The 22255-nt window shown below is 36.3% G+C and overlaps 1 protein-coding gene across 1 annotated transcript in view; it reads left to right on the top strand.

The window, feature by feature from the left end:
- Positions 1-22255, top strand: part of LOC135079497 (microtubule-associated protein futsch-like) — a 247817-nt gene that overhangs the window by 185233 nt on the left and 40329 nt on the right. Inside the window, exons 4-5 of the mRNA XM_063974154.1 lie at positions 4989-5217; positions 17385-17543. Of these exons, the coding sequence (XP_063830224.1) occupies positions 4989-5217; positions 17385-17543 (388 nt within the window). The remainder of the gene's footprint in view (positions 1-4988; positions 5218-17384; positions 17544-22255) is intronic.

Genomic DNA, 22255 nt, shown 5'->3' with positions numbered 1-22255 from the left:
AAAAGGGTGGTTTCATGCGAATTTGAAGAAAATATTTCACCCCCAAGGGTGGAAAATTGGGGATGAACTTTTTTATACGCAATATCTCCGCCGATTATGAACCAATTTGAACGATTATTTTTTTGTTGAATAGGTATTATCAAATTTTTTTTAATTTTTAGTTTTTTTTGTGTTCACGCATTTGAAGTCGGTTATATTTTGTTGGCGCTTCTCGGGTCCTCGGGCTTCTTCGACATCGATCGGCCATCATCGTCTCCGCGCGAGGCGCCGGCACACTCCGTACGTGCCCGACGCCCACTCAGCCTCACGACCGTCACCGGTGTCAGACGCGGCCCTCCCACGTAGGCGCGAACTAGCGATATATTTATAATCATTACACCTATGAAATACAGTCCGCCTTTAATTTATATCTAACGTCTAGTAAGACCCTAACAATTTTAAAAAAAAAGTTAATCTTTTCTAAAATAGGTGTGTTTACGTTTCTCACATTTGCAATTAACAAACACATCGTTCTAGTTTCATAAAGTGATGAGACAATTTAGTAAGTCAGTGGGTAATTTCCGGGGTAACGGGGTCGCGGGAAATGTCCCCGTTGTATTGACGGGGAAACGTGTCGACTGACGGGAGTGGGTAACGAGTTGTTGTTATTGGAAACACTAAAGTGGGACTTATTTCTATTTGTGTCTGTGTTTTAATGAGTTAATCTAGGAAAATATTAGTTTACATTATATTATTAAAGTTATCAGAGATAGGAAGCTATGTTATTGCTAAATTATCCCATCAATCGTAAAATAATCGTAGTGTAAAATGTCACAAAATGATTTGTCATTTTATATTTTGGGAGTCAAGGAGTTAGATAATTTTTTTGCAGCCTTTTAGATTCATTAGGTAGTTAGAATCATTGCCAGATTGACCAATGTATAAAATTATTGGTATTACAAAATACATAATTTATAATGTTTTTACAGAACAAAACATGCATATATGCATAAATTAACCTTTAAAAAATACAGACATGAAAACCGTCTTACTGCAATATGCTGCCAGTAAAATGTAGTTTTTAATTTGAATTTTGAAGTTATACATATAAATCTCGCGGCGTGCTGGTCCCTCGCTCCCGTCGATTTTAATTTCCGTTTCGCGGCGTGGGACGCATCCACTCGATCACAATGCGTTTAAAATAACGATATACGTATCGATATTTTATAGATAGGCATCAAAGGCATCGTTATTTTAAACTCAGCGTTATTTGTTCGAAAAAATAAGTACACGAGTAATAAAATATTTAGACAGTCTTTTGTATGAGCTGGTACACACTTATGTTCCGGCAGTTAGAGGTAAGGTAGCCAGTTCCTCCGTGGTTGAGGATTCCGGGTGAAGCTCGCTTCCACCTTCGGCCTGATCGTCACTTACCATCAGGTGAGATACAGGCCAAGAGCTTTCTCGTTGTGAATAAAAAAAAATATTTGTAGTTGCGTACGAGTATAATCTAATAGATTTTGTTCCTAAACAATATCAAATTCGATTTGGTGTCTTACGGTAGTACTACGAGTAGATTAATATTTACACACAAGTCTTACATTAATTCATCTTTTCATGGTACAATTATTATAATGAGCCACAAAAACTAAAGGCTTCGCTTTACCAAAGTTTCGGCAGCAGGTGCCGGCCAAACTTATTATAATACACTTTGAAAGTTACTCTCGTATTTCCAAGTTGTATAATTAACACCGCAGCATTAAACAACACATAAACTTCACCGCAATAATAACCGAAGCTTCTCAACTTAAAGTTAAAGGCCATAAAAAGCCGAGTGAAATCCTAACAGAAAATAAATGGGAACAAGAAAAACACTTAGACTTTAGCGAACATAGCAAACATCTAGACGTCGTAATAAGATTACGTTTGACATTTTTCAAGCGTCTCGGAGATGTAGGGCGACCATAATTCATATTTTAAGCCGCATGAAAAAGGCCTTTTTCTAGAATTTTCATAACGCTCAGCTGAAATCTTGAATTTATAGTCTGAAAATGTAACGTTTGTACTCCCAGGCACTGTTATTTAAATTTCGCCAAAATTATTTAGAAACAGAGAGGAAGATTTTTGAACTAAACCTAATTTATTTCCTAATTATGTGATGGAAGTCTAAGATTGTGTTGAAAATAGTCTACACTAGCTTTTGCCCGCGGCTTCACCCGCGTGAAATTTATTTTGATCGTCATAAATTATTAACCTTTATGTTATTCTGGGTTATAAACAATAATACTGTAAAGTTTCAACAAAATTCGTTCAGTACTTTTTGCGTGAAAAAGTAACAAACATCCAGACATCCAGACATCCAAACTTTCGCATTTATAATATTAGTAGGATAATAGCTACCCACACCTCCCATAAAACGAGTATATTCTTCGATGAACACATCAATGAGCATACTCAAAGCCTTAATTTTCATCTGACTTCAGCGGTTTCCACGAAATTTTCATTACACTGGCTACGTTATTATGTTCTCCACATATTCTCATTTCCAAATAAAATCACGGGTCTGATTTTTCTCAACAATAATAGAATAAGCTAGACTATATCCAAAATAAGTTCCAACGTGTGGTGAGTCTACTGAGACGAGATAGGCCTTAGAACAAGCCTATTGCTGGTGAGGCCGTTTGTCTTTACGGCGCCCGCATGAATCTCGGTTTTGATATATAGGCACCAGATGATTGAAAGAACAGCTTGAGATAATACGGGGAAAGATTTTTATCATATCTTGCCTCCACTCTTCAGGATTACTTTCAATAAGAAAGAAAGTTTTCAAAAAGATCTTTCCCTAAATATCACAGAAACTTATCTGAAGAAAAACTACTCAGTAGTTCATACTTCACTATACAAAAAAAAAATGTTTCAGACCATTTAAGTAAATGTGTAATGAACAACGCTTAACGATGGGCAGTAAAAAGTACCATACTTTTAATTAAATAATTTTATGGTCAACAGAATTAGCTCGTACTTTACGGAAAAAACTAAAAAAGCTTGTAATTAAGTTTTACCCGGGCATGCATAGCACTGGAAGTGATATAGAGTGACAGTTAATTTCCCCAAGTGCTAAATGTGGTCATTAACGAGGCGTAATATAACTTTCCTTATTATAAAAGTTAAACCACAACTCTTTAGAACTTAATTTTTGAACTTTCACAAAGATTTTATTATTTTTACTATATTTCTTATTTATTTATTAAAATTACTTTCACATTGCAATTGGATTAGTCAACATAAAAAGTTACGCCCATTATTTTTAAAGCCTTAGGTCGCGACTATCTAATGAGCAATTAATAAAGGCACTATCATTGCACAGCTTAAAGCACTAACGATCTCAGCTTAAGTAAAGCAACTTTTAAAACGTAACATCATTAATTCAGCGTAAGCACTAAAAGCACTTTCATAAATCAAGCTCTCTGAAAGCTCCAGAGCTTCGGATGATAAATTAAAATTGAATTCATAATTCGATATTGATATTGCGTCGTTGCCAATATTTGTTCGGCGCGTGAGAGGTTAATTAAACTAGAGCTTTTTTGCATAAAGCTGACGTGGGGCTGTTTGTGCGCTCGCGTATAAAGCGATTCATTTTGCACGGTGATTATTGAAAAACTGGACGTTTATTATAAAAATCATTCTGGATAAAAAGCCACGGCAATATAAAACTTTGGCACTTTTTGGAAATGGGACCTCCACGTCATAGGGATAACAACGACAGAGTGACGTCATGAGCCATTAGCTACGATAAATTTTATCGTCTCATCATTGATTTATTATTCCTAAGTTGTACGCTTCTATCAACCTGATCGATCACAAAATACATATGAATCTGTTATTTGGAAGAAATAATGAATGTCGATTTTAAGGAGTCATGGTGGTCAATTAAAGTTTTGCACCATAGAAAAGGATTGCCTTTTTCAGACTACTGAATCAGTGCTACCTAAAATGGCGTCAACGTGGTAAGCCCGTAACTACGTTGACGTCATTTTAGCCTACCTACTCTTAGATAAGAAAAAGTTACAATAAAATAAAAAGTCAGTGACATTTCCTTTATTTTCCACCACTCAAACTCGGGTTACGAGTACGAACTTTAACTCAGTCCCCACTTGTGAAAGTATTTGCGATAAAAGTCCCTCGCAGAACGTAATGCGTGGTATTTTCACACGGCGGAAGTCCTTTTAGGAAGCAATAAAAAGCTTGACCTACTAACTTTTGTCGGTTTGCATACCCGAGTAGGGTTGGCGCGCAATTCAATTTATTTGTCGCTGTTTAAAGGCGGTAAAATATGTTAATTCTTTGCAAGTGACGCTCTTTTCTATACTTAGATAAAAAACTTATTTAGGTACGCTAGATTATTTAAACTTATTGTGCAAGCGGACGTAAGAGACGCAAAAAATACCTAAACTTAAGTTGATAACCTCAGTTTCTTCCGCCACTTCTTTTCAGCACCAGCCCATGTTGTCCCGAAGTGGTGGTAGGGCAAGCTATATTTGGGACGTGTATAAGTGCCCTGGAAAGGGCCTGTGTACTGAATTAACTATTTCATTTATTTTCATTTCTTTTCAACCTTTAGTCCTGGTAGAAATAAGACAAGAAGACAATAGGTACTTAAAAACTCTCTGCAGTTTTAATGCGCATAATTTTTGGGTTGCTTTGTGTGACAATCAAGATCTGTAACCTTTCTTCTTCTTCATCTTCCTCGGTCCCTCACTGATGAGGATCGCGACCACAGATAGTGTTCCTCCACAGGCTGCGGTCATAAGCTGTGTGGACCGCACGATGCAAACTCCCGCCCACCGTCTTCCTCACCGCGTCCGACCATCTCGTCGGTGCCCGGCCCCGAGCGCGTCTGCCTTCCATTTGTCCCATGATAATTTGTTTCTCCAGACAATGCCTTGGAGACCGCATAATGTGTCCAAAGAAACACTTAAACATACTCAAATCCAATCTCTTTGTTACAGGACGGGACCTTTTCCCTGGCAGACTTTACAGACGCATACCAAGAAAATGAAGTGCAGCGCGTGATTCGCGCGTACGAAAACTCGATCTCGATCGACGTGCATTGCTCCACGAGCGGCGGCGGCGACTGGGCCAAGCTGCCCGACATGCCCTTCATCAAGCACTGCAAGATTAGGGTCAACCCTACGGACATTTTGGACTCTGGCTCGCAAGCCATCAAGGACTTTATCGGTAAGTACTTTAGACTCAATTTCGATTGATATGTATTGCTCCATGAGTGGTAGCTATGAAGGGACTAAGCTGCCAGATATGCCTTTCGTCAAGCACTGCAAGATTAGGGTCAACCCTACGGACATTTTGGACTCTGGCTCGCAAGCCATAAAGGATTTTATCGGTAAGTAAAAAAGAACATTTTTGACCTTCGTTTCAGCCAAATGACGTCCACTGCTGGACAAAAGCCACCCTAATGTATTGCCATAACGATTGGTCCGGCGCTGCCCGCGTCCAGGTACTTCCGCGACTTTCACCAGATCGTCGGTCCACGGGGGCCTGCTGCTCACACTATGTCTTCCGGCCCATGGTAGCCACTCAATAAATTTTCTACCTCAGCGGCCATCAGCGCTAAAAGCTAAGTGCCTAGTCTACTACTGCCACTTGACACTTTTTGACCTATTGCTATCTTAAAGATGCTAAATCAAAATCCAGTGAACCAAAAGTCTTCCAAATCTTTTAGTCCTTAATATCAGCGTCACTAATAACTCAGTCACATAAAAAATAAATAAATAAATATCCTTGGACATTTTACACTGCGCCGCTAGTCCCAAACTACTTAAGCAAAGCTTGTACTATGGGTACTAGACAACGGATATAACCATACTTAAATACTTTTTTTTTGTAAATACATACATATTATACATAGAAAACACCCAGTCCAATACAAACAAATATATTCATGCACACAAATGTTTGTACTGTGCGGGAATCGAACCCGCAACCTCCGGAATAGTAGTCCGTTTCGAACCACTACACCAAACGGCCGACATATAATTAAAGAATTGAAATCCGAGCTGCTGACTGTAATTAAATCCTACTCAGAGATTGACGCCATATTTAATTCACAAGCCGACGAATGTAGGTCGTTGGGAACACTCGACGATATTTAAATAGTAGGTAAAATCAATGTTGAAAAATACTCGCTTCAGAGCAACCCAATTTAACTTTTAGAAATATATAAAAGAAAACCTTAAAAATAATAGGCGTATGCCCGTTTTGTCCATCAATCCCAAATTTTTTAAAAGACCCCTATGAAAACTAAATTCCTGTTATGTGTTGCCTTAGGCTGGGTTGCACCATCTTACTTTAACTGTTAAAACTGCAAGGCCAAATCATGTTGCTTTGTAATATGTTTTCACACATGTTTATGTAAATAAATATCTTTATCTTTATCTTTAACTTTGACAAACGTCAGAAATCTGTCGAACTCCATACAAAATACACCGGTTAAGCCTTAGAAATGTCATGTCACTTAAGAATTAAAGATTGATTGATGGTGAACATAAAAACTCGCGTTTTAATATTATACGATTTGAAAAGCTACCGTAATTTTCCTCGGTATTGAAGTCTTGGAATATTAGTTAGTATCATTGTGCCAATTACACAAGAAAAAAAATTAATTTAAATAAGCGATCACACGTTTAAGCTATGTTTATACTACAGTTTACAACTACCAAAGTTGTAAGTGCCCCAATCACGAACAAGCAAAACTAAGAAAAGCATCTTTTCAAATTCAAATCAGCTACAAGTGGAGAGCTTCCTCGTAGCTACAGCCTCTAATTGCGCCAAGAAACTTTCGTAGCAGCTAACGATCCACTTGTGCTTCGCTCGTGCACAGCGATGCTGTACGGGAATGTATGCGGCGTAATCAAATTGCTACGGCTACGAGTTGACTACGACGTTCGTAGCTTGTCGTGGTAAATTCCGTACTACGAAACTAGCGTCTTAGACTGAATTTTGAAATAGCTCTCGTATTTGAACCAACACCACAGAATAAGTACCTAACTACTACATAGAAGAATAGATTTATTACCCTGACTGTTCTAACTAAAAATATAATAATACAATTAAATTTCAACCAGTAGGTAGCATGCGTCAGTCTACTATGCTCAATTTTCGTCATCATCGTCAGTTTGTTTACGTGATCTTGGATTTTTTTCTTTCATTCTTCAAATAAGGCTCAAACCAAAGCAGCAACCCATCAATGAGCAAGACATATCAATGGGCAAGATGATCTTAATGATGATAAAAATCCTAGCCACTATAAAATGTAAAATGTTTATTAAAACAAATAAGTGCTCCCCAAAGTGTGTATAACATACCAATTTGCAAATTACACAGACATTTGTCACGGAAAGTTGTTTCGCATGATTAGGTGTCGGTGTACAACGGCGGGCTTGTTACCAACTGCGAGAATTTCCAGGGAGTTAATTTGACGCTCAGAAGTTGGGAATTGTCGGGATACAAAAGTTGAGCGTTTGTTGTTGGTAGACGCATCACGGGGATACAGGACACGATGATTGTATTTTCACAAAACTTTCGAACTACTCGGTCTAAGCCTTCATTGGTTTTATATATTTCTGGTTAAAAATGTTTAATTCATTAAGAAATCATTAGATAATAGTCGATAAAGTAATCGGGAAAATGTATGTAATTAAAATGAAAAGTAGTCATTGACGGCGCAAGCGTACTCTGAAATAAACAAAATTATAGTACAATTAGAGGGCGTTGTATGAAGATTAATATTTTCTTTGGTTTAATAGCTAATCTTTCATAAACATGTTCAGACGAGTTTCCACGGCTACCAAAGCAATTAAACATAACGTAGGGGAGAGGGGGGCAGCTTTGAACAATTTTCATACTTTATTAAATATCTTCCAAATTTGAACGATTTCATTAATTTTTTCTTCCTAGATAGAGGTCATGGTTATCACACAACAAAATAATGATGTTCTTCTTAATTATTCATGAACGCTTAAGATATTTAGATTTTTGCACAGACCTGTAAACGTTCAAAACTGCCCCGTAGTCGGGGCAGCCTTGAACACGCCTGGGGCAGTTTTGAATTAGTATTTTTTTCAATGAAATAAAACTGAATATTTATGAATGTGTATTTTTAAAATAATTAATAAACAAAATTTTAAATGATCAGTGTCATTTGGGATCAATTTAACATGTTTATTTTATTTTACATCACTCTGTACAAAGTAACACAAAACTTAGGGATATTATTTTAAAAAAGTAAATATAAGATAATATATCAATTAACTAAATACTAATAAACTTTCTGTTTAATGACACATCAAAGACAAAACTGCATAATTTAAAAAATATCAATCAACTACTAAAACTAGCTTTTGCCCGGACTTCACCCAGCTTAAAATTTTATCTGTCACAGTAAAGCAATCTGCTTATTTTTTATGTAAAATCCTTCTACGAAGTATTAGAAAACTTAAGGTTTCATAATACCACTTAAAAAAGAAAATTGATAAAGTTCAAAGGTGCCCCAACCATTTCGTTCAAAGCTGCCCCATGGGTATATTTCCAGAAAAAAACATAAATTTAATAACGGAACATACTTTTATATCGCAATTTCTTATCAAATCTTCATTGAAACTATTTAAACTTCCATATAGTAAACAAACCACTCACTATTTTATAAAACTACGTCCACAAAATCCTTAGAACCAAAATAAAAAAGTGCGAAATTGGCAGTCAAAAACAAAAAACCACTTTTGCCGGTTAACCTACAGTTAGATATTAAAAATGAGATGTGACGGCTATGCGCATCAGTGCTGGCAATATAAATTATGATTTATACCATTGTAGCCTAAACCAGTGATTTTTAAATTCATTTGTTCTAAGCTGCCCCTGTCCAAAGCTGCCCCCCTCTCCCTATCGAATAACAATGCAAACATTAATAAACAACCTCACAGATGTAAGTAAACAAGATACGTTGTTTATATTAAAGCAAAGAGTATAGTAGGTATAATTAAACTTATTGAAAGGTAACAAATCTCAATGGACATGGCGCACAATTTTTGTTGAAGATGCCAAAAAAAAACTACAAAAAATTAGAATGAATACTGTATTTTTACTTTTTTGATATCTTTAAAAATGACTGAAATATTCAAGCTCAAAGTGCGCTCTTCCGCTAGGAGCGATTTTCCGCGCGGATTTTGAAAATGTGACGTAGTAACATGAAAAGCTGCATGTAAGATATTATCTGTGTACAATGGTTAGAATGGTTAGTAGGGGAGCCGAAGCGGGGATTTCGGGACTTACTAAAGAGTGGTAGACTAACATACAAGGAAATACTTTGTACCTGGTTGACTACCTCTAAGTATGAATTTTTGATATAAAACGGCATTAGTTCTTATGCCTCTCACCCGAAAAATACCTCAATTAAGCCCAAATTTGAGACCGCAGCCAAACCTTGAGTGACGATGGAAACTAGCCTAGATGGAGGACACATGAAATTGAACTTCTGCTTCTTCATTGATAAAGACTTATCATTTACCATACCTTATCATTTTGTATTCCATTTTCAAGTCACTTTTTTCGCTTACTGTTTAAACAAAACGTGGGATTTTTTAAAATCTCAGGTCTTTTGAACGCACATCTAAACGATGTCTGGTTTTAATTTCTTCAGTTACTCCGTGACCATGGCGCTTGCAACAGTTCCGAAATATCAGAAACTCAAAACTAAGGTACATGGTAGCAATCCCATCAGTAATATTCTATTTTTTATTTTTTCAGTGTTCTATTTTTTCTTTTTTCTTTTTGTGTCAAATAAAGTTTTTCTTATCTTATCTTATCTTATCTTAATAATAATAGGAAAATATCTTGAAAAATTAGTAAATCGTATATTACTTTATGTAACTAATTTTATTATGTATCATACTTATAACTAATCACTTCATTCAGAACTAGAAAACGATTCCAAGGATTCCACTTTTCTTAAATAGATGATCAAGATAAAGAGGTATTTATTGTAAATTGCTCTTCCAGCATTTCAATTATTCCATCTTGCTTGATGAAAACTTTTTCAATTTTATTTACATGGTCATAACATTTTCACCATTCCTCTGCACCAATTTGTGAGGTACACCTGAAACCCCCAATAAAGCAGCTATTATAAGAATAATATTTAAATAAAACCTCCTTCTGACGCAGTTAGGTAATAAACTAAATGTATCAAATTTCACTCCAACTTATTGTCAACTCAACGACGCGCTTTAAAATCAAAGATTGACTTTGAATTATGCCTTATTTTACAATACACATTGAAAACAATATGACTTGCTTGAGCTTTTTTGACTTTTTCACAAAAATAACAAATAGGCATGAAGAGATTACAAAATTTCTGCAGCGACTGACAGTTCACTTGATTTACTTTGACAGATGACAATAAAGCCATAGACATTTGCCATATGAGAGACACACTTTTCCAATATTTTTGTTTGCCATGAGATTCTGGTACACCTATACCTATCATTAAATGAAAAGATAAACTAAATTTTTTCAGCACAACGAAAATCTGCTTTGGCGCGTAGCAGCACCAATGCAACGTGACAACTGCAGTTCTTTATGCGTCCACTACCCATACAATAAAATTCGAACTATCGCACATTTTTTCTTTTTTATTCTAATTCAGTAAAAAATGTATTGGAAACCTTCATTCAAAATTCAAAAGTTATTATCATATGACAGAACTTATGACCAGACTATGTACATTGAATAAAATATTTTTCGTTTTATCATCAAGCTTAGCAGCCTAATAAGTTACTATGACACTCGAGTTAATCCACATTCAGCACCATAGCCTCCCCTTCTACAAGGCCCTCTACAAATGTCAAAACGTCACTTAACCCTTTTAGCACCAGTTCTTTTGTTTTTGAGAAGATCTACCCAAATTTTTAGATCAATTAAATTATAGTCCAGTCGTTTGGTACAAATTAACGTGGTTACCTGGAAAGTGTTCCGGGAGTTTTGAAAATTGGTGATTAAAATAGATTTCACTATGCTCTCTGTTAGTCTGTTAGTTAAGTATGATTGCCGCACTCGTTGCGAAATTGGAAAAATGCTGCCTTAGAGAAGATTTTTGATAATTACATTCTTTCCTATTTTGTCGTTACAGCCAAATGACGTCCACTGCTGGACAAAGGCGAGAGGCCTTTGGGTTTTCCATGGGTTTTTCATAATAAAAAGTCCTGCGCTGCCCGCATTCAGGTACTTCTCGCGACCTTTACCAGATCGTCGGTCCACCTAGTAGGAGGCCTGCCCACGCTACGTCTTCCAGCCCGTGCCGTGGTCGCCACTCAAGAAATTTTCTGCCCCAATGACCATCGTCTCTACGAGCTATGTGTCCCGCCCACTGCCACTTGATTTTAGCAATTCTGCGTGCTATGTCGGTCACTTTTTGCGTGAAAGAGTAACAAACCTGAGACACAGGAATCTTCCTAGTTCAGGTATCAACCCACCAACATTCTTACTTTTTGTTTTTCCTGATTGTTTTTTATCTTATTAATATTATCTGTTATGTTGGTGACAAATAAACATTACTTTACTTTATTTTAAACTTCCAGACATCCAAACTTTCGCATTTATAATATTAGTAGGATACAATTATGTAATGTAGAAACAAACAAGACAAAAAAAATGTATACTTCAGCAACGCGAATTTTTTTATACTTCAGCATATTTAGGACACCCGGCAGCGTGTCCTGCCATGATCAAAGAAAAAAGAACTCGCAATTTAGCAGGTACATTAAACGAGGTCACAAAATTCGGAAAGAACATAGCGAAATCTATTTATTCACCAATTTTCAAAAATTCCGGAAAACTTTCCAAGTAAAATTAACAAATAACTGGACTATTTACTCGTTATTGAGCACAGAGACACAAACTTGGTTATTATTCCAGAAAATTTATATTTAAGTGCATAAATGTAAAAATGGCTTCATAGTGCACAAAATTGGCAATAGGTGGCATAATAATGGTTACTTTTTTAGCGCCTAGTTTGAAATGTGATTGAACGATGACGACTAACAACAGTTGTCAGTTAGGTAAAATTTTATTTTAGTTGGAAAAAGACAAAAAGTGGTAAATGGGTTAACGTGCGGGGGCTGCAAAATCATGTTGTGACGTCACTCGCGAATATTGGAAATTTTTGAAAATTTTAAAATGTCCGTAAACTTCTCGAGGCTCTATCTTCGGTAATACTGGATGGATTGAGGTGAAATAAAAACTAGTGTAATGTGTGTGATCTAAACTTTAAATTAAGTCATAATTTAACTTAATATTACAACTTATGCGTGTTGTCCATTGTATACGACATAAATAGGTATTCGTTTTAATACAGTAATTCATCAAATTAGGGGAAAGTAGTACGAGATGATCCCCTTAAGCGGGAATCGCTGTAAAATACATATTTTTCAAGGTAAACCAAAAATAAAGACGATTACTACTAGTATATTTATCTATCCAACTTTCCTTATACTCAAAACCAGAAATTAATTAAGGTTTCATTAAAATATTTCATTTTTTGCAAAACCTTACAAAGTGATCATCTTGTACACCCCTGTGGGTAAGATGATCCCCCAGGTAGGGGTAAGATGATCCCTATGATTCTGTTCTATGATCTATTCTTTTCTGGTTATATTCCTTTCGGAGTACCTAATTATGCGAACAAATCGTTAAAAAGTTAGAAAAGAAAAACATTTACGAATTAAATAACGAAAATAACTGATTCTTTCTTAGTACCTGCTAAAAAGCGTTTAAATAATTGAAACTCTTTTTGGCTGGAGCTGTGTTGAATATATCACAAATAAATTCACCTGCTTCATCACTCTCTACCCCAGCACATGCTTTTTGGCCCCATTTTCCACATGCATAACATTTTATCCATCCTTCACCCTTGGTATCGCTTGAAAACTTTTCTGTTCAGTACAGCCACTCAGTATCATCTCCTTCAGACTCAGGTGAGTTATATGAAGTTCTCTTTCTTTTATTTCACTTCCCTTTACCTACTCCATTGATTTTTTTGTTTGTATTCCCAGGGATCATCTTGTACATATAGGAAGGGATCATCTTGACCCAAGTCCCACTTTTTGTTAAATATTTGCTAAAATAATCTACAAGTACGCAGCTACGTTTTTATGGCCAAAATATTAAAATTAAACATAATAGAAAGCCCAACGACAACAGTAATTACATTTAACATTGTTTGAATAAAAGTAACATAAGCTGAAAGTCATGCCTATTTTAGATCAGAAGTACACAATTTTTCTTTTTTCTCGTCAAATTCGATGTATCGCTCACGCCACCATTACGATTTGACTGAGGCGGGGAGGTGTCCAGAGCTATGTTTTACCTGTGAAAGAAACTAAATGACGTTAGTGGTTTCAGCACAATCGCGAAAGATCATCTTACCCCAGGGGATCAACTCGTACTACTTTCCCCTAATCTTAATTAATTAACTGTATTAAAATTAATTGTCGATTATGAATGTGCTTAGTTAATTTACAGAATCGTAATCCGTACCACCACTTTACAACAAACTCAAATTTTAACTTCTGTCAGCGCTGCGTTTTAATTTAAACTTACGAGTACACTAACCTTTGGAACTCTGCTATCGTATTTTAAATCATGCCCCAGGTAATACAAGATGTTTCCAATACTGCGGCTGCAACTTTAATGTTGTTCACTCAACTCGAAATTGCTTCCACAGCTTTCGTCCCATACATCGCTTAGTTCGAGTTCGGGAACAGTAAACCATTGTAAAGTGCTCCAGTATTAATGTAGATTTCGAAGAATATCTAAACTACTAAGGCTAGCTTATTCCTGTTTGGTTTTAGTGTTACATGTTTTTCAGGGGTGAGAAATTGCTATTAACAAACTGTAAGGTGCATACATTATTTTAAAGTAAAAGTTATTGTGATGTCTACAGACCTAATTGAATGAGCTAAGTATACAATGTAAAACAAAATTGCAGAATGTTTAATGGATTTTTAAAATGAAATCTTCACGACCTTTCGTACTCAGTTCAAAGCTTCGTTTTCTTCTTTTTAGATCCAACGACTTAACATTAATAAACCCACAATTCGTTGAGCACAAACATTAAGGTTTTATTAGTAGCAGACAAAGTAAAAAGCTCATAAAATTATTTCTTTATTCAGCTGAGCATTGAAATTAAGTTTCATTCAAACGGGAGTTTATTATGAAAAATAATTCAAGTAACAATTCCCTGTGCTAACAATATCGCGCACGTTCGCTCCCGGTATTCACGAGTGCTTATTTCAATGCGGTTCATATTACCTGCAGCATTTGTAAGCATTTATGAAGCAGAATATACGCTTTTATGTACCGTATTGAAACCCAACTGCGCGCATAATATGAATTTTCTATCGCGATGTTCCAGGGGCTTCATTCAGCCAACTTTGCATGATTTGATTTGAATACTAATGAGAATTAGACGATCGTGTAAAGAGCACTTTATTGCAAGTTATAAAGTAAATTTCCAACTCGAAGGCAGCACACCCATTTCCCTAACCTAGATATATCAGGAAACCTGCCTCGACCTAATCAATGACCTGCAAACTTGCAATACTTCAGCTCCGCTGCCTCCTGCGGCCTTCGAGTGAAACCTAACTTTACCACGTCGGGGTTAGAGTTGAATATTGGAAGCATTTCAATTTAAGTTGCTAATTAATCGATCTTACCGTAATAGGCCAGCTTAATGAGTTTCTGTTGCAATTAGTAGAACAGCAAAATCGACTGACACAGTTTTCTTAGCAAAATATGTAAATTGTACCTTTGCAGATAACAAACTTTAGGCGCTGTTATTAAATTTTAAATTCATAGATGAGATAAATGGTGGTTATGAATGATCACACCTACATAACTAATTGAAGGTAAAGTGGAATATACATAAATTGGAGGAACTTTAGCTCAAAAATGCAAATTGATGCGAAACTTACTTTTTACTGAGAATTCTGCATGATATTGAAATAAATTTCTGTATTATAAGACCATATTGTAGATAATGTTACGAGGGTGGCTTTATTGAAAATACCAAGTATCTACGTAGCTTTATATTAAAGTTTATGTGTGGTTTGTGGTGCTTTTAATGTCATATTATGCAGATTACACAGACACAGTTATTTTGTTACTTTGGTACACAACACAATAATAACTTGATAATAGTATTCTCAAACTACAGTAATCACACATCATTTGCATATCTTACGGGACAGAAAATGTTTGCAGAGTTCATATGCATATTGTTTTCAGTTTCAGAGTAGGTACAGCACGTACTTACAGTCCATAATTGCGAAACTGAACATAAAAAGCTCCAAGTACTTAGGTATACTTTACTTAGTAAAGGAATGTGCTTAATTCCATAGAATTCCAGATTCTACAAATATAGGTACTAACGGCTATTTACCTTCATCGGAGGTAATCTCCAGATGCCCAAAGGCAGCCACTCGGCAACAGCTCCCCTTAAAATAAGAAGTGGCAAACAATTTTCCGAGGAAACTTCGCGCCATCCATCAAAGGAACCAATTCTCCCGTCCTTTACCCAGGCGAACTTTGTGCCAATTATGTCGGTACGGAACGAAAAGAAAGAAGTAGGTACCTACCCACCTAAGTGCTAACTGAAAATGGCCGGCTGAAGTTATGAAACAAACTGGATAAATGTAACATAAAGCATATTGCAATTACCTGGGACAATGCCTGTTTCAACGGAAAATTAATTTAGTAATCAGATTTTTAGATTTCTGTGATTGCTACGTCAGTCTCTCTTTTGCTATAATTAGTATAACAATTATGGACGAGAATGTTAACTGCTAATAAATGATTTACTTACTTGCAGTACTCGTAATAGACGAATATGTAACTCTGACATTAATCTAATAGATATACGAGTAAAACTAGAAATTTTATCCTGTTTGTTAATATCCAAAAACCTTGTTAAACTTTTTCCTTTGTGACACAATTTTGATTATTTTGATATGAAACACTTCCGTAAAGTTTTCCTCCGTAAGCTACTTACTATTAAAACCGTCTTCACCTCTACCTACCGATTTCAACTGCTATTATTTTCCTAAACGGAGTTTGAAGATAATTTTTCAGCGAGCCAGACACTCTCTGCTTATCTGGAGTAATTAGTTTTCTCGGCATTTTAAGCAAAAAATTTACAGCAAAAGCTAAGTAGGTAAAATCGAAATTCTGCTATCTTAAATCATAATAAATTAAAGCACTAAAACGTTATCTCATCGTAGACTAGTTACATAAAGTTTACCTAAAAGAGATTTATTTGCGTTACAGACTGAAACAATTAATTAAGTCTAAGTAGAATTTATGCCTCGCTAAAATCAAACACCATCGGCTATATCTAAATTGTAAATGCTCGGAGTCGATTTGTATGGTAATGGCACTTGCCTGAAGTGAGGGTAGCCCTCGAAATGGGCCGCGAGAACGGTTTTATGGAAACAATTTGTCTTTTTTGAGGGCTTTTATTGGAAAGAGTTATGTTGCATTCTATATTATTTTAGCTGCTTTATCAACATTATAACAATATTTTGATGTAGGTAATACTAAACTTTTACGTGTATTAACTTAGTCCTCATTAAGTATTTATGCGTGCTTTTAATAGCATCCCCCTTAAAAGTAAAGGTCAGGGACAAATCCATTTGCAATGGTATATTCACACAATGAACATACAATCCGTTCGCGCTAACTTTGCCGGTGTTACAATAAATCTTTATAAATTAAGCGATTTGTTATCTTTTCTAATAGGTAGGTACTTAGGGAGTCTATACCCACCTCTTTCTTCTTTCACTGTAGATCATGAGTAACCATTATCCAAAACTTGACGAAACAGCGAATCCTGTTGCTTTCATTAGACCTCAACTCAATTTACAAATCAATGATGGTGGATGAAAAACACAATATTAATGTAGTATGTTATTGATGACTCCTTTTAGTCATAGCATACAAAAAATTGACATTTACCTCTTGCTAATTTCCTTTCTTCAGCATACCTGGACTCATACATTGTGCCAGCCAGGCTGTACTAATAAAAGACTCTTTAATGACTTGACTCGTAGCATTTAAACCTTAACATTTACCTCCTGAGAGCTGGAAGACGTAGCGTGGGCAGGCCTCCCACTAGGTGGACCGACGATCTGGTGAAGGTCGCGGGAGGTACCTGGATGCAAGCGGCGCAGGACCGGTCTTTGTGGAAATCCTTGGGGGAGGCCTTTGTCCAGCAGTGGACGTCTTTCGGCTGAAACGAACGAACGATTTACCTCCTGTTAATTGTCTCCTTTCTTCCGCAGCATACCTGGACCCATACATTGTGCCAGCCAGCCTGGACCAGCTGCTGGTCTCCAGCGACGTGGTGGGCAACATTCGCTTCAGCCATCCCACGCTCTACGTGTTCCCTGGAGGACAGGGGGACGCCGCACTCTTCGGCATCAACGGATTCAACATGCTCGGTGAGTCCACTTCTTTGGAGAGAGTTCTTCTTTTGTCGTCAGGTCATTTAGTCTCCACTGCAGGAGCAATCTACAACAGGATTGCTCGACTAAAGGGTATTTCATCATTAGGTCTTTTAGAGACTTCAAGAGAACCCTTTCTAATCTACCAAGGGCAAATAGAATTTTTTTTAGCTAGCTAGTCAAATTGGGGAGGTCATTTTAAAAAGTCAGAATAATTAATGAGCTTCCATGAAGGGACTGTAATGGACCAATCAAACCGTACGACTGATACCACTAAAAAGTTAGACTGAATGAGCTGACAATTTTACAATATTTTTTGGATTATATTTATCTAACTGAATCTCCGAGGTCCCAACCAAACTAGAAACAAAAATACGAATTTGAAGACGTAGTTGTCCACAAATATTGAAGACCCAGTACAAAACGCAAACTCTTATCTGATGGGAAAAGATAGGGGCTGGAACTCAACGCCCGCTCAACTGGAAATCTTCACTGCCAATCTCTTGAAACCCTCAAATTATTTGAAGGACGAATTTGGGATACGATAAGTAAGATAGCTTACTCCGCAGAATAATATTAAAAGTACTGAAGTTCAATGAACTGTAAAGTTTTGTGGAAATGTAAAGACTGACTAGAATTTCACGTTTCAAAGTTGAATATTTTTATGCAAATCATAGATTCTTATCAGGCTAAGATAGGCTGTTTATAGTACCCTACAGAAAATAAAAGTATCTAATAACAGCACAATTTCAGCTTCCAGCAAAGTTTCGTAAATGCCTTTTATTTTTCCGTTGCCTATTCAAGAACTAAGTTACAAACGCAATAACCTCACGAAACACTATTTAGGTGGAAAGAAATTGGACATCATGTATAAAGAGCTGAATCATGGCTGTTCCAAAGATTGCCTGGGCAATCTCGTAAGTTACTTCGGAACGCCTCGAGGCAGATTTTTGCGGGACGCCTTTATTGTGGCAAGTTGGATCTGTGCCAACGCTCCGGGCGTGTGTGAACACGGCGTTACTCTGGCAAATTACATTTGACAAGTGGTTTGGGGGAATGGGAGAAGAAATATTATCCCTCCCCTCTATCAGAGCAAATTGGGTTATGATTTTGACGCTATCGAGGAATCTTGATGGGAGATCCCATTATTTTTGTGGCGCCAAGATTTGTTGTGTTATTCGCAATCAGAACGGTTAATAAGAAGTGGTGATTGATGTAGTTTTCCATATTTTCTTCGTTCTCATCGTAATTTCGACACTTATCTGTTAGATTGTGTAACAAACCCATGTTTTGTGAATCGGGAGAAATGTACTTTTCACGTCGAATAAAATCTATGATTATGAAAAAGCCAACACTTGTGTGAAAAGTATTCAATTATTAAATGTATGTATGCATTTAATCGACCTGAAAAGTACATGTCTCCCGATTCACGGATGACTACAAGTTACATTCTTTAATATACTGATCCATCGCTTTAGCTATTCTATACTTCGCCGTGTCTGGTATAATGGTAATGAAATTTTTGAAGAAAACCGTTTGATCGAGGAATTTTATCAGTGAGCGCATAACACACCCACAGTCCACACGCCCACTTTATTCGCTGCTATTGAACGAATATTGGCCATAAATTCTTTTAAACTTTAGTCCAGCGAAAGGAGGTTAAGGCTCCAGTGTTGAATAGAGACGAGCAGAATACTTTTTTACAAATAAACTCGAAGGGCCTTGATGTCTCCGCCGGCCTTCGCTGAAGTGTTTGGTATTGTGCCAGCGAGATATTGGATTTCTTCAGCTAAAAGCCCCTTGACAGACTAGCCTTAGTTAAGTGGGTATCGAATTATTCTGGTGCTAAGCAGTTAAGTACAAAGTTTGTGTCAACAACTTTTATAAAAAATACTCGCAGCATGAGACCGAGCAGTACAGTTTTTAACACTGTTTTCTTTGCTTTTCTTTGTATTTTTTTGTTACTGCAGCTTTTTATAGTCAACTAGCTTTCTGCCCGCGGCTTCGCCCGCGTGGAATTTTGTCTGTCACAGAAAAACTTTATCGCGCGCGTCCCTGTTTCAAAAACCGGGATAAAAACTATCCTATGTCCATTCCCGGGACTCAAACTATGTCCCTGCCAAATTTCATCGAAATCGGTTGCGAGGTTTAAGCGGGAAAGCGTAACAGACAGACAGACAGACAGAGTTACTTTCGCATTTATAATATTATATATATATATATTAGTTAGGATTGGGATATATAAATATATAAAATATATATAATATATATATATTATATACAATATATAAATATATAATATATAAATATATATAGTTGGGATTTAAAGATTAATGACGATTATTGTTTACATTTAAATGATGATGATGATCACTCGGATACACAATCATTACTCATCACTATTTCATAAATCCATTTAACACGTAAGTCGATTAAAAAGCAACGCAAGCCTTAAAAATCCATCCAATTAATCGCATCAACGTTTTGTTAACACTTTATAATCCGATCACATTAAACCCATCAATATTGAAACCTGGTACCGTTACGTAAAACTTGAATCCAGGAATATTCTATTTACATTAAGCTCGCTCGAACGGGGTCGATAAACAAGCTTTGTTGGCATAGCTAATTGGAAGCTCTAAAAGCTCTATTGGACGCTGTGCGGAACAATTCGCTAATACAATGCTAATCCTTACAATAAACAGATTACCTTGCTGAGGTTGCTTTAGAAATACAATCTAACAAAATACTTGAAAGGTTTTGTTTAGTTGATAAACTGATTTAAGCAAAATAGAGAAAATAAAAATTTCACCAAAAATAGGCTGAAACAAACCTGAAAAGACTACCTCAAGCCAATTAGGTGATGTAGTTATTTTTAGGTAATTATGAATATATTTTCGTCCCTAGGCAATTTGGAAGTTGTACTATAGGTACCTACTTACTTACTTTACATTTTTAGAAGAATATTACTGTAACGAATCAAGATAAGTATTGAACAAGCAATGTTATAAACGGCATGAGCAGTTATTTCAAGTTCTACTACTTTGTATATAAAATAGTAAATACTATGTTGTGGTTAAATACATTGTAGTCAAACAAAACTAGCTTTGCAATTCCCGTCACGTCCGCAACAGAAAGCAAGCTATTCGATGGCGTCTATTGTGTCGGACAGCGTGACACAGCTCTCTGACACTCGGTAAACAACGCGACACGCAATATGTGTCAACCTGTTCTGTTGCAGGCTTTGCAATTGATTGTTAATTACAATCAAAGCATGATATAGGTTACAGGCCATCGTATGTCATCATCAATCATTTTAGATATAGGTACAGTACAGCTGAAGTAAGTAGGCCAATTACTTCCAAATCGGCTAGATGGAAGCGGCTTGTTTTCTGCGGCTTCCTGCAAAATTAATAAGGTCTTTAAAGTAATTATGAATGATAGTACTCCTTTTCACAAATTCGAATAAACCTATTCTAATAAGCTGTTACGTATTCAGATATAAATATTATTTGTCTGAGTAATGTAGTGTCGAAGTAAACTCATGTCGATGTTCAGTAGTGTCGGAGTAACGTTTGTCGGAGTTTATTTAGGTAGCCTAAACATCCCAAATCCGACTCGATTAATCATTCTACGTGGCTCCAGAGACACACTAGTCATACGTTAATTATTATTAATCAATGCTAAACTACATAGCACTCCATCAAACCTTTTAAACTCCAGGGATTTCAGCCGTTCAAATCGCAAATTACCATTCTACACTGGTATTTTTAAACCGACCGAAACCTCTGTATTTACACGGATTATTCCTAGATTTGCTCTGAACTAAATGGACGAGGCGGCCTGTCTACTCGCGGGCAAACATCACTTGTACAAACATGAAGTGGACACTGCCATAGTGTGGACAAAACAGCCAGATCTTTTTTCAAAATTAAAATATTTTATTTCTAACTAGCTTTCCGCCCGCGGCTTCGCCCGCGTGGAATTTTGTCTGTCACAGAAAAACAATATCGCGCGCGTATTTGCTCACCATTTAGACCTACCCTGGACTACGACAAACATTTTTTAAAATCAAAATCAGCTCAATCGGCCCAGCCGTTCTCGAGTTTTAATCAGACTAACGAACAGCAATTCATTTTTATTTATATAGAAGATAGATCATTGTGGTGATACACAATCAAACAGTAGTTAGGACCTTTTAAGTAAGAGTTTTGCAATTTAAACTTTAAGCAGCTTGAATTTGAAAAATACACAGGACCGCAAAGAAAAAGGGTCGGTTAGAAAATTTTTGAATATTTTCAACTTGAGCTTTATAAACTGAAGACTAAATTATTTAAAGTGTTTTATTTACAAAAAATAATAATAAAAAGCGTAGTTTTTCCGGTATGTTTTTGTTTCATAAAGCTAGCTAGCTTGTCGATCGAAACAACATTTATTTGACCGTATGAATCAAAATACCGCGAGTTCTTTGGAAAAATATAGGTTTTCTGTTATTACACGATATGTGGTAGCGTACACTCCAATTTATTTTTTAATCAAGTGTAGTCGCTTATTGGGCGGAGTGTTTGCTTTCGATTCTATCTCGTTTTGTTTACATTGGGATCAAATGTGCCAACCGTAGAATTGGACTGCGTGTTTCCAGTCTTTTATTTTTCACAGTCCATTAGGATAAAACCGAAAGCCTTTTGTACAGGGTGTCCCAAAAATAG

Source organism: Ostrinia nubilalis, chromosome 16 (genome assembly GCF_963855985.1).
Source record: "Ostrinia nubilalis chromosome 16, ilOstNubi1.1, whole genome shotgun sequence".
NCBI classification, from domain to species: Eukaryota; Metazoa; Arthropoda; class Insecta; order Lepidoptera; family Crambidae; genus Ostrinia; species Ostrinia nubilalis.
This window is presented reverse-complemented; position numbering and strand designations above follow the sequence as displayed.